This window comes from Corvus kubaryi, unplaced genomic scaffold, assembly GCF_017639235.1.
Source record: "Corvus kubaryi isolate FWS band 111438036 unplaced genomic scaffold, C.kubaryi_AGA036_p1.0 138, whole genome shotgun sequence".
NCBI classification, from domain to species: Eukaryota; Metazoa; Chordata; class Aves; order Passeriformes; family Corvidae; genus Corvus; species Corvus kubaryi.
In genome coordinates, this window is record NW_024580672.1 from 17,276,259 (window position 1) to 17,290,889 (window position 14,631).

At 37.0% G+C, this 14,631-nt stretch overlaps 1 protein-coding gene across 2 annotated transcripts in view; it reads right to left on the bottom strand.

Moving 5' to 3' along the window:
• Positions 1–1,022: 1,022 nt before the first annotated feature.
• The window catches only part of PDZD8 (PDZ domain containing 8), a 53,476-nt gene continuing 39,867 nt past the window's right edge, over positions 1,023–14,631 (bottom strand). For both annotated transcript variants that reach the window (XM_042019422.1, XM_042019420.1), the window contains 2 exons: positions 6,660–6,822; positions 1,023–5,606 (listed from right to left, as the gene is read on the bottom strand). In XM_042019422.1, the coding sequence (XP_041875356.1) occupies positions 3,412–5,606; positions 6,660–6,822 (2,358 nt within the window). In that variant the 3' untranslated portion in view covers positions 1,023–3,411. The remainder of the gene's footprint in view (positions 5,607–6,659; positions 6,823–14,631) is intronic.

Here is a 14,631-nt window from a genome sequence, read left to right on the forward strand (position 1 = left end):
CTGGCACCAAGTAAGTAACAACTGTGCAGATCAGTGACTATTTACATTAGGTTCAGATTTTACTGTGATTTGGACTGAAACTTTGCCCCAAGAGAAGTTATTTTACTTAACTTCACTAAACTCCTGTGGTCAACATCACATTGTTAATCCAATCAAATTTGAAACTGAAATACCAATGCAAAAATTCTAAATTATTACAGGACACATTCATTTTTTTGCCAGCTGATCAATCAGTGTATTGCCTGACCTCACAAGTATGTAATTCAAACATAGCAAACTCCCATATATTTCTTAAAAAGCACAGAAAGGCTTTCTTCATGGCTTGGTTTTGTACTTTTGGGCACATCAAAATCAAGGAGGAGTTTGCATTAATCTGCAACATGACTATGAGGAGGAGACCCAAGGAGAGATTCATGGATGACATTCCTCTTCTGCAGCTGGAGCCAGGTTTCTGCTGGGCCTTAGGGAGCAGCATCCTCCCATGATTTCCTGAGCAGAGCAATGTGGTGCAGGGGCTCCCCTGCTCGTGCTCCACTCCTGCTCCACCAAAAGAGGAAGGTAACTAAAATCCACACAGACACTCACGTTTGGAATCTCTGAGCCACCTTTCCCCCCACTCCCAAATAAAAACTTAGCAGTTGTTTGGGATTTTTTGAGTAATGAGTAACCAAACCTTTTTTGCTGACAGTCAGGAGAAATTTTACTCAGAAAACACACAAAAATCCCCCTTCTGTTCTGGAAAAATATGGATTTTTCATATTTTGTATATTTTGATCTGTGTCAATTTAAGTGTGATAAAGACACTTAATTCATTTCCTCCCACTACTTATTCCTCCTCTGCCATTGTAAACTTCCACAGGCGCTTTACTTCAAATTTCTCAGCCCAATTAACCCAGTAATCAGTAGTTTAATATAATGCAAAATGTGTTTTTCCCCTGAAGATCCTTCCTTTAAGTGGTGGCTTTAGATGATAAACTATTGAAATAGAAATGTTTAAAAAACATTGACACAATGCAAAGAAGTTGATAACTTAGCAAAACTATTTTATTAAAGCTTATTCTCATGATAAAATAATAGCCAACAAAATCATATTAAGCAGATCTTCTGCAAATGTGTAGCTGCCACCTATTCAGATATCATTAAGTCAAGATATTCTTGTTTTCTGTGGTATTCTTTATTTTCAGCTATTTACAGTCAAGCATGAAGCAAAGATTACATCAGGAATGTAGTATGACAATTTCCCCCTCGAGATTCACTGTTTATTGTAAATAATGCCAGATAGGAATTTATGTTTTCCTTCTTATCACTAAAATACAACTATTTTGCCCTTTTTCCATTCGGTATATTTAAAAATATTGCACTACATTTAATTTACCTCTTACAATCATCATCATAAGCAACACTATGCGAGGAAAACGATATCCAGCTTTTCTTACCCACTGTATTCCACAGGACAATTTAAAACCATGAATGTGTTTTTGAAATCAGTATATGCATTGTTTTCACAGCTCCTTCATGTGCACCAGGGCTTAAATGAAGCACTTGGATATATTTGAAAACCTCTATAGTATTCTGTAAGAGCAAACACTGATGGGATTGAATGCAGATCACCACCAATGGTAAGCCGCTGAGAAAATGCAGTGGGGAAGTCTTAATATGCATCTCAAGCAAGTATAGGTTAAATAACTTTTAGACAAGAATGGAAGCTAATTTTGTGCAATTATTTGCTGAAGCTTAATTTCAGAAGTGTGTCACATGCCTGTTTTAGCATGGATAGTGTTTTCCATACATCAACTAAATAGTATCAACTGCCCAGAACTCACAAAAAAGTGCAAGTAGTTGCATGACTGGCAGTAACCATTTTGCGTAGAAGCACAAGTATGCTGTTCCATGGTGAAAACCACTGCTTCTTAATTTTGCCCATCACAAATTAAACCAAGATGCAAATTTAAAGGAGAGGTACATTATAGATGACCTCAAAAACTAAAGGAGTTATTTTACCATCTCAAACTCCACTCCCACAAAGGCGTTTCTTTTCTACTACCAGCAATACCAGTGATAATGATACAAGTACCTAGCACAGTACCTAAAATAAAGATGATATTTTATACAAAATTTCTATACACAGAAGGTGAAACAAAGACATGTCTACAGGAAATAAATAAGAACAATGGCCTTAGCCAGGTGATGCTAAGATCCACAGTTTACACACAGCACAAGACCAGACAGTTCTTTTCAAAAGCAGCTGGCTGAATTTCTTCCTCATCTCTACTGGACTCACAAATTGACTCAAATAAAAGACGTTATATACACTATAGGACATTTTGCTGACAAAGGTGATCCTTCTGCTCAGACTGTATGTTCTGTCTGAGAAGCTGAATGCAACCTACCACTCTGATTACTCAAAAGTGTTGAGAGAACATGTTTAGTTACTTTGTATTTTGCACCTTAAGCTTTCCAAAATGATAGTCTGCAGCAAAATATTAATTTCCTTATATTACTTACACCATCATTACATGCTTTTTCACAGAATGCAATGAAACCTCCAACTCTTGTGAAGAACAACTTTCCTTTATCAGGCTATCAGATAATACAACATCACAAACATATGATTTTCCTCTGGAAGGCAACAAGCCTCTTACCTTGAAAATATTCCCAATTAAGTTATTATGAGATACCACTTTATACTTTGGTATCTAACAATAGTCCGAAGTTCTAAGGAGGATTTCTTTTAGCTTAGCATTACTATATCTTGTGTTAATTACAAACTACAAAAAGTACTCATATTTAACAAAAACATGGAAAACAAATGATATGCAATGGTAATTTCAGTAACTACTAATAACAGACAAAATGAAAGACCTTTTGTTTGCTTTCATGATATGTTTGGCAAAAAATACACAACTACCTAGAAGACATACAATAAAACTGTGATCAACACTTAAAAGCCTGGCCCCTCCGTGACTTCTGCGTCAGTCATCAGCTTAGGCATGCAACAAGCTTATAATGTTTTCATCATACAATGGAAACTGAATGTTTTGAAAATCCTGCCTGTTTCCCATTGAAAAGACTAGCTAAAAAAAAAAAATAATATGGGGAGGGGAAGTGGGGGAAAGTAACACATTAGGGAAACCACACACATTGGTGTGAAATGGTAAGGTTACATAATTAGAAAAAATAAAAATAAGTTATTAAAAATAAATTTCCAATATAAACCCCAAAATGTAGTTTTAACCAGCCAGTTTAACAAAATGATGGTGCTGTAGCTGGAGAAGAACCACTATTAGCAATTAACTGTGGAGAAGCAGGACACGCACATTATACCAGTGTTTTAATTTAATTTGTGTGTGTTTGGAGTTAAGTGCAAAGGATTCCTTTAGTCCATTCCTTCAAAGACTAAATATGTAAATATCAGTCTACTGATTGAGGTGGATCAACTGGTTCTTCTGATATGATGTTCAATGTTGGAGCCTCTGTCAGACTGCCATCTTCAATATCCACTTCTTCTGCTATACTGGATTCCTCAAAATCTTTAGTTACTTTTTTGGATTGCTTCTCAAAGAACATGTTCTCCAGGGACTCTATATCCTCAATGCCTGCCCTGTAGTGGATCATCAGCAGCGTGAGGGCCTGCAGTCTCTCACCTGACTTAGCCAGCGCAGCAGAAATCAGAGCTTTTTTCCTCGCGTCGATTGTCTCTTTTTCTTCTTTAACGAGGGAGTTATTATTTTCCAGCTCTTGGTCTATTTCATTCTGCAGCTTATCCAACATAAACTCTAATTTCTGAAAACGCTCCTCTGTGGGTAAACTTCTGTAGAGATCACGCCCAATTTCTTTAACAGCAATGAAGACACTGTCATCGAGGCCGCCCTCCTTCCGGACCAGCTTGATGCCGGTGCCCGCTGCCCGCTTGGAGGGGCTGCTCGGTCCACTGAGCTCGGTGTCGCTGCTCTCATTGTCAGACGTGTTCGGGGTGTGCTTTGGCGAAGGCTCGGCCACGTCCGGGCCCTGCTCGGCCAGGCGGGCTTTGGGCACCTGCCGGAGGTTCAGCAAGCGGGTGCTCGTGTTGATGATATGCCTGGTCAGACCTGTAGTTCTGTTCACAGACTTGGCCTCGGAATCAACCCGAGAGGCTGCGGCTGGGGGAGCCTCCTGTCCCTCTGCTCGGCTACCGCCCACAGTTCGCTCGAGCCGCTTCTCAGCTCCTACACAAAAGGGCGTCTCAGTTAAACATTTTTCTTGACATTTTTTATGGCAAACGTAAGCACAGAGCATGCACTGCGAAGCTGCTTTAGTCCATACTTTCTTTTTGCAGTAATCACACCAAGTTGGATTCTGAAACTGAGTATCTTGAAAGTTATGCTTGTTCTCTGTAAGAACTTGTCCCGAGAAAGGATCCTCTTTCTGAAGGGCACGAGCTTCTTCTTCTAAGTGACACTCCCTCTCTTTCTCCAGCAATATGCTTGAATCATCCACTTCACCTTCTTTTAAATATTTGAATTGTAAAGTTACATCACCATAACAAAATTTTTCATTGAAACCTTTATGGGTTGTCAAACTCCGCAATGCTGTTCTGGTGACTGCTGCTTTAGGTGTAGGAGCATCCAGTTTAAATGTTCTAACAAATTCCATCGAGGTTGTAGCTAGACAATCTAAAGCAATTTCTTCAAGTTTTATGCTTGCATATCCTAAGCAGATAAAACCACCTGCTTTGAAAGGGTCTCTGCACCACAGTGCAACATTAAGGTACTTGTGGTATCTTTCTACTTCAAATAGACAGGAGGATGTTCTCGTCACTGGCCATCGGCCCTGACGGATTTTATACAGAATTTCTGGTGATTCCCATGTTCGCTGATCATCACTATCTTTGCAACTACGTGCATTTTCTGTAAGTCCATCTTTTAACGTATCTTGCTTTGGTGCTGTTACTACTTTTGATACTGCTGGATCTTCTATTTGATCACTAATTTTAACTATCTTCTCTGTAGATTTTTCTCCATTATTTGCAGGTGGAGGTGGCCTCTCTGGTTTATCGGAACATACACCTCCAGTTTCTAACACATTTTGGCTATCACTAGTAGACAAAATAGGCTTAATTTGTGGCCTAGGTGGCACAAGAGGCTTAGTACTGGATCCTTGTGACTGTTTACCCAATGGCTGTGATGCATCTGAAACCTCAACAGTTTTAGGTGCTGCCACTTTAGCCCCATCTTTTTGTTGCGTTTTTGATGTTGTCTGATAACTTCCTAAATGCAGCTTCCGATTCAGGATGGGCGATATAGTTCCAAGAGGTTTAGCAGCAGCAAGAATTACTACCGACCGTTTGGGACTTGGAGTTGTTGGCAGATCTTCTTTCTGCTCAGGTGAATCACAAGCTAAGTCTTCAAATTCTGAATCAAAATCTCTGCCATCAGCATCAGCTGATAAACTATTCTGGTCATCTTCTGCCTGTGCCAAGAAAGCAGTGTCCTCCAGTTGTCCAAATCCATCCTGCAGTGCTGGTCCATGCTGATTATACCCAACAGGCCTTTCATAGAAGACTAGAACTCTGTCCCCAGCCTGTCTAATAAGCTTCAACACTTGGACAGTTGACGTGATTTTAACACCTATTAAAAACAAGACAGACATTATTAAGTTTTAATTATGATAACAATCTAAATGACCAAAAATAGTCAACGAACACATTGTTGCTCAGTAACAAAGGAAGTCAATTACCACAGAAAAGCTTAACTGAAATGTAACAGATGTATTCTCTCCATTTTATTCATGCAAATATGGAGTTGGAAAAAATAATTACATAAATACTCCAGTTTGCTGCTTGGTAATAATACTGTAATCTTACAGAGTAATGTTGATTTGATGTGGAAACAGTTTTAACTTTGCTCTTACTGTAAGTTTGGACTTTTCAGCAGTAGACATTTAACAACGGACTCATAAAAGATGGGTATCTTTAAAGACAGTGATAATTAAAACAGAAGCATGCTAAAAAAGAAAATAGTTCCAATACATTAAAAAAATATGGCCATGATGCTACATTATCAGTATGGCTGGAGTGAGCTGAACCATCTTCCTCAGCAGAACTTTCACAGTTGTTTGACGTATTTCCAAATTACATGCAAGCTAAAACATCTTAATGAGCACACAGTCCAAATACAGCCATGCAGGGGATCATATAAAAATGACTTTTCCTTTGTTCTAAAGCAATCATCAACTATCTGTTCAAAGCAACTGAAAACCCTTTTAAAATAATCACTGGAATATTGCAATGGGGACTTATTTAGGCAGTACCTAAGCAAAAGAACTCTTAGTTTTTAAGCTCTGGTCTGTAAAACCTCTATAAAAGCTTTAACTTCCTGCTAGCACAGTCACATGAATGTTTTGGCTTTTTGGGTTTTTATTGTTTTGTTTTGCTGTTTGTTTGTTCTGTTTTTAATATTGTTGCCAAATGTTTATTCAAGCTTCTTTGGGCTTTTACCTAGGAAGGAGTAAATAAATATGCAAGAAACTAAATCAAGCAAACAAAGACCTTAAGTGACCATAAGTACATAACTGCTAGCTTTTGAGTGCCAAGCACAACTGTAATTATTAAGAAAGGGAGATTAGTTGAACTGCATACGTGACAAGACGACCCTTATTGTGAAAGCTGACATATCACTCACTGCCAATTGCCAGCAGTCTGTCTCCTCTCTGTAGATCAGCAGCTGCAGCAGGTGAGTTTGGAGTCACAGTTTCAATGACAACATGCCCTGCATCCTCCTCCTTGGACTGCACAAGGCGCAGCGTGAGCCCAACGCTTTGCAGATTCCCTTTCACAAGTTCTGCCTGCAGAGAAAGAAGTCAAAAGTATCTCAGTAAAGCTGCCTGCAAAGATTCATGGCTACTAACAATAATGTAAATTAAATTATATTATTTAAATATCATTTAAATAAAATTATACCATTTATATTATTAAAAACAAATTATTATTTAAAAACCACGTTAGGACATCCATTTAAGATTATCACCTAATTGATTAACTGTCTACCAACTAAGTTTACACCTTTGGAGATATTCACAAAAAGCCCGAGTCCAAAATAAAATATTATGACTAAACACAACCTCATTATCCATTTTATTAGGAGCACTGTAGCATCAATCCAGGTATCACTCAGAATGTACCCCATTTGTGTTATAAAGCCTAACACTATGAGCAGCTCTCCAGTAGTCTGTGCAAAAGGGTGTTTGGAGTGACAAAATTCTTATGTACTTACACATTGCTAAAGTATATTTAGAACAAATCTCAATTAACAAATAGCCTAAAAAGTTTCTTCAAAGACTCAAACCCTTCCCTCATACATGTCTTGCAAAATAAATACAATTTAAATTTTAACTCAAATAACCTCAAATACTTTAAAAAAACAAACAAACAAACAAAAAAAAACCAACAAGAACAACAAAAAAAAAAGACAACTGAGGTGTTCCTGTAGTTGACTTTCAGATAACAGACCAAGGAGACCCAGGTAGTGATCAATTGTTTACAGACCTCAGTGCCTGAGATCTTTGGCAACTTTTTTCCTAATAAAAGCAGTCCTTAATGAATTTAACAATATCCTGTTTTCCCCTAAAGCACATTCCTTTTAGACTATTTCAAATGACTGTCTACCATCATTCCATCAACATATATTCTATTTGAAAGGGGAACTCATATGTTTCAGCTTCAAGGATAGAAATTTAATTTGCTTTTTTGATTTCCAAGAACAGAGAGGCTGACAGTGTAGAAACCTCCACAGGAAATTTTGTATTTGGTTTCAATCTATTGAGTTCAGGTAGACAGCCTTCTCCTCCGTCCTTCTTCATTTACTTTGCTGCTATTCAATTGTGGATGTTTGAACTGTCTGAAGCTGAGCCTCGTCTTTGGAGGATATGTTTATTTACTCAGTTTGTGCAATGGCTTTCCAAAGATGAAGTGGATTACTCAGCTCAGTCCATGGCTGTCACTCCTTTCCTATAATTTTAACAGCACCACATCTTGGTTTTTTGTTAACTATAGTTCAGTTCTTTATAGAAATAAAAATGCTGTGCTGCTTGGCAGTTTGCTTAAGAACAGCACTGAGTTTGAAGAAGCAGACTTGCATTAACTTTCTAAGCTTTGTCACTATTCTCTGCATTTCCTACAGGCACTTACTCTTTTTTCTCAAACTCCTATTGTGAATACACAGTAATGTAAGTAAGAATAACAAGACCAATATAAGCATAAATGCTGTTCCCAGGTTTAAGGTTACTTCAAAATGAAACAAGTAAATAGCTGCCTACAGAAACAACCTTGATGGGGTTCTTGGGTTGATGTTTGTTCATTTGTTTAAATGCCATCCTCATTTACACCAAAACCACTGTTACATAATTACATTTCAAAAATTAAATAATAAACTCCTAAGTGTTAAGAAACAAAGAAGAATTAGAAATGTCTGTGGAAGAACACAAACTTTTTTTGTAAAAAAAAAGAATTGCTCTTCTGCTTTAGTCCTTTATTTATATGCAATATAGCTTTAAGCTGGCAACCCACAAATGTTGCAATGTCCTGTATGGAAACAACATAAACAATTACTGCAATTTCAAACAACACTAATTGAATATTTTAACTGTCAAAGAAACAAATGACATGAATTTGCTTTGGCAGCACGCAAAGCTGCAACAAAAACAACATCCAAAGATCACAATAATGTAACTGCACATTCTTATCAAACAATGAGGAAACCATTATTTCTGAGCTTTGCTCAGAGTCCAAGTACTCAAATCTCAGTTTTCCTACGATGGTTCCTTTGTAAGACTCACTCTAAGTGATTAAGCTTGAAAAAATATTTCCAAATCATTGTGTTTGAATAGAAGAGGAACTATCATAATGAAGATCAGGAAGTAAACTCACATTTAAGGAATGCTGACAAACACGAAAATTACAAAGGGCTGAAAACCGAATTATAACCACTTTTTCCCCTAATTTTTGTTAGCACAATGAAGTAGAAAGCTGTTTAGTGAGAGAATTCTGGGAAAGTAATGGATGCTTAGACAGAACAGTGAAGGGAAGAAAATCCCAACAAAAACCTCGAGATGGTTTTCCTTTTAACACCATGTTATTCTGGCCATTTAATTATACTCCTTTAGGGAGTCATCTATTTTGACCGCATATAGTTTCTTCTGAAATCTTACACTAGTTCTGTATCTCAACGCCCAGAACTGGAGCTCATTAGTAAGACAAGATGTTTGAGAGTCACACCCATCCAGGATAGACACCCTGTTAGTTTTCCATGGCAGCAGGAGAGACATTGCTGTGAGTTTGTTCACAACACGAGGTAACTCTTGTCCACTCAGTCTCTGAGCAGAGCAGAGAATCACCCAACTACTGAAGGAAGGTGGCCATCACAACACTGTCACAGGAGTTACCTCAGGCAAACCTACCCCTTTCTTTTACAGTTGGATAATTCCTGATCTGTTCAAAGAGTGGCCCAAAGTGTTAAGCCACAGAAAGCCACAAGTCTTGTCTGAAAGAGAACATCAGGAGGAAAAGAAGAGCTGGTGTTGCAGTATCTAGTGTTTTGAAGATAGGCAGCAATGACCTCTAAGCACTGTTGGTACTTGAAATCATGGCAAAGTGCATGATGAGCAGATATTACAAAGGAAGGGCATAGTTAGACAGTAAAAAGGGAAAAAAAAGTTACCAAAAGCTCTTTTTTTCAGAATTTGCTGGTACAGACTCTCATCCTCTTGAGCTCCCTTTGAATCCAAGGGCTCCTTTGAGCAGAGCTACATAGTGGATGACTCAACAGTGAAAATATTCTGTAGTGCAAAGTCTAGAAACCCCTGAGGTGATCCCCAGCATTTCACCCTTCCCTCCTCCCCCAGGGAGGGACCACATGAAAGAAATGAGGGACAGCTGGGACCCAAGATACATAGGTATCTCTGAACATTTGGCTCCCATGCAGGGACATGGCCTGCAGATTACAACGCGTATGACTCACTGATGGCAAGGAGACTTCCAATATTCCAGCAGTATCTGATGGAAAGCTGTTTTGGAAGGAGAGAGCCTTTGAACACAACAAGCAAAGTTCATCTCAACTTTTTATTAACTTTGGCAGAGTCACAAGCTTTCTCATGAAGTAAACTGGCCTTATTTATCAACCCAAAACAGATGAATAGTTTCCGTGATTATTCTTTCTGGCAACTGCAAGTAATACCACGTTATCTCAGGGTAAGATGAATGCAGGTGAAGACCATTTTGAGCTTTCAAACACCCTCCACCCCAACAAGTACACTCACAAACCCAAACATCTTTGTATACCCAGCAAAGCTACTTCATGCCTTTCTGTCTCCCCCTCAAATTAAGACCTGTTAATAAATGTGAAGAGCCAAAGAGCTATTGGAACACAAAACATGAGGAGGATGAAAATCAGCTAAATGACACAGAGGTTAGAAGAAAATTGCTGATAATGAAAGGACATTTATTATCAAGAAACCTTGCTGAAGGGAGAAAAACTAACAGCTGCACCCAGGAGAAAGGGAAATTTTAACCAATTATAGCTATATCATATTAAAGCAAGTTTATTTTAATTTGATCTAATTAATAGCTCCATTTTACTAGTTCCTGCAAACCTCAGTAGTTATTTAAATAAGGAGCAAGACAAAACAGGTATTAGTACTTCGTTGTCAGTGTGTTTTATTTTGAAAGAGTTAGAACTAAACTGTATCCCAGAACTGAGAAAATATACCTGTTTTTTTAAAAAAAGGCAAGCAATCCCCAGACTATTTATTAAATACTTGCTGAGATTAAGATGCAACAAAACAGGAGTGATTATCCTGGGGGAGAAAAAAAAAAAAAAAAAAAGGAACTAATTTCCTTAGTGTTTTATTATTAAAAAAACCCCAAAAACAATAAAACAAGAGGACGTAAGATGACCATTAACTTTAAAATTAATAGAACATTTTGATGTGGAGCTGTGAATGCTTGACTTTTACATGACAGAGTCCTTAAGTATTAATTTCACAGCCCAGGCTTTAGTTCATTTATATGCACCAGTGTATGAGGCACTGCAGAGCATAACCCCACTGCTACTTTCAGTTCAATACTGGACGTATGCTTTGGAAACACAATGCAGGAGAAAATTATCTTGTGTCTCACAGCCTTTCCTTGCCTCAGCCTTCTTGTTCTGAAAGCCTAGCAGCTGAATATCAGTGAAAATCAATTTTTCCAAACCTTTTTAAACATACCAATACTGAACTCCACAGCTCCACAGTGATTAATCAGAAGTTTATAGCTTGCTAGTATCATGTAAATGGCCAAATATTTATATGAGTGTCAAAACACAATGCAGTTTTAATCTTCAAATGCTTCATTAAATTATCAGTCTGAAATAATTTATGAATACAACAGGACGATAAACAAGCATCCGTTTTATAGGCAACAGACAAATGTGATGCCATCTCATTTACTATTTATTCCAAAACTGTACATCTGAATTTAGATTATGATTTATTTCAGAGGTAAGAATGCCACCAGTAATACTGTAGTCTTGTAAGTAGAATGTAAGTTAACATTAGATACAACACTTCCATTCAGAATTTCTAAGACAAGACATAACAAATAATGTCCATTAATAAATACAGAGATTACAACATCTAGGAAAGTGTATGAGAATCTCTAACCAGCAGTGCAACAGCATTCAGCTAAACTTTAAAAACTATTATGTGCATACAAAAATAGAAAATCACAAAATTAAGCCACAGCAGGATAATTAGAACATAAGACTTATTCCTGCTTGTTTTCAGGAACTAAAAAGGAAATTGTTTTTTTGAAAGCTTAATTTTACTTTGTAACTAATATTCTGTACTTGCTTCACTATTTGCAAGTATTAACATAGTAAATCCACTAGAATTTAGTAAGCATGTCATATTCTTTTGAATAAATGCTAAGAAAAGTTTGATCACCCAAGCAAAAATAAGGAATCTTATTTTACTGACTTTACATCAACTAAAAGAATACTGTTTTTTCAAATCCTTCCTATTCCCTATCAGGGAACGTAACGCACTCTATGTAGCAGAAACTGAACCCATGTCAGTGCTGTACTACAGATAAAAATATTATTTTAGTCAAACCATCGGAGTTGCCAAAGGGGATCTTAAGTATTCTTGCAAGGCATGGTCTAATGTGTTTTGAGGAAAAAGAAGTGAAAATGTCTGTGAAAATGTCTGTAAAGTATTACATTCTTCCAGACAACCCTGCACACCAAGAGGAGAGGAAGGAATATTTCATGTCAAAAACCCCCAAAACATTAAAGTCCAAAACTGGGAAGCAGTTTCTTCTTTTCTGAAGACTCAGTTATTTTTATTATTGAAAAAAGGTTTTTGGCAAACATCTTTAAAACATGGACTTCGGTATTATTGCTTTTTTCAACCCTATTACTGAATGCAGTTATTATATATGACCTGCAGAGCAAAGTGACTGAGATTATCTACGGGGAAGAGGAGGCAGTGAAAGGAAATGGGTATCGCCACACTCACGATTTGCTCCTTAGGAACACTGGACACAAAAGAAAGAAAATCCATTTCTTTTAATGTTCTGGGAGGATTTCAATCTATGGTTTAGAAAAGGAGTAGATATTTTTCTTCTCCTTGTGACACAGCCCTGAAGCCCAAAAACAGAGTGCCAATGTAGCACAAGTCTTTTTCAACCTCTTCTCCAGCCCTCCTGTCCATGGGGCACGACAATCCCTGACGTGTTCTGATGCAAACCTTGACTAAGGAATGCATGATGACAGGAACACTTTCATTTGCCAGGCATAGAGAAAACTCCCAAAAACAGAAAGAGAGGAAAGTTTTCTGAGCATCCAAGAGCTAGCCCTGTTCTTGGGCTGCTTAAATAGCTCAGTAGTCAATGAAGTATGTGCTGAGAATCAATTATAAACTGTGTTCACTGTCTTACACATGCACAGGTGTAACGATGCAGATGTATGGATGTGCCTCCATCTCCAGATTTAACCAGTGTATTTCACTTAGCAGGTTCAGAAATGTTGAAACACACTGACAGGAGGTTTAAATAAAATAAAAAGCTGTAGTAATACTTATAGAATGACTATACAGTATGACAAACAATGAGAAGGAAGGAAATAATCTCTGCAATCAAATTAAATCTACATAGGAAATTGACTTAAGATATTCACTCATTAGAAAAAGACTGATGGCAATGCAATGTAAAAGATAATACACTGGATACTTAAAACATCAGTGTACATCACAGCGAGAAGCAGTATGCCATTCTAAGAAACCAACATATACTAGAAAACACATTTACAAACTTGGAAATTAATTTACTGATTTGTGAAATAATTTTGTCAAATTGCTAATAAAAGACTGCTTGAATAAAAATCTGACTTTAATTTTTTTTAGTTGAAGTTAAATCTAAAGTTGTTACTGTTCCAAAATTTGTATCAAGACTTCTATGACAGTAACACACTCTTTTTTGCTATGTGATCCTTCCTCCATACCAAAGATATACACACTAATAGTATCATTCAAGTGGAAATTTTAATGTATGTTTCCACCATTCCCAGGTTTACACTCATTCAGTTAATTTGAACAATCATTTTGATTTGTCCCTATCATTTTTTTAGTAACTTAACAAAACATATTAGGCAAATATGTTGAATGAATATGTATTTTTTCTCGATATACAGAACAGTGGATGAAGGGCGTGTGTGTAATTTTTTTCCCCAAAAAACTAAATTCATTAATACACTTCAACATTTAAATATATATGTGTGAATAGAACTTTCAATAAGAAATCAAAAGGAAACTATCTGCTGCATATAAAAAAAACCCCTGTTGAACTGCAATCCCAATTATTGTTTTTGCACAATTCCTTTTACAGTCATAACTGAGCAACTGCCGAAAATATATTCTTGCACCCATTTTGCCTGAAAGAAGAAATTTGATGATATTATTAAAAATTTAACATGCAAAATCAAAGTAAGTTTGGAAAAGCTACTAACTGTAAAATGGACTTTCACCATAAGGAGATATCACCAATAAAAATAAAATTTCAACCACCTTTTCCTAATTTCTCTTTCTGTTCTATGCCCCTTATTTGAGAGTTAAACCATTCCTTACCTTTACCCAGTGATCAATGTAGTGCTTGCAGTGGGTTTCTGGACCAGGCTGATCCTTCAAATTTTAGACAGTTTTAATTAATTGTTTTTTGCTTAACCTGGTGTTCTGCTTTCCTCCACTGCAGCTCTTACTCTGTGCTGAAAGCCCAAGAGTCAGGAGGGTTTTTCTGTACTCACAGCTGTCCTGAGCAGATGTTCACTTGCTTAATCCCCTAAAAAAAGTCAGCTTTCCACACTGCTCACTTTTCTACCCAAAACTCTGAAAAACACATTCTGTCCTGAAACCAATTTTCATCAATAAAACAAAGGAATCAGCCAATACTCAAAATCATCTTGAGACTAATTATTCACACAATTTTTCTAGTACAAACGTTTGCAATATCAGAAAATAAGTTCTTCAGCTTGTTTCCTTTAATTCAACACTGCCCATTTTGCAATTTCTGCATTTTTGACATATATTTGCATTCCATACCCTATCAGCTGGAGCAGCTTTATAGGA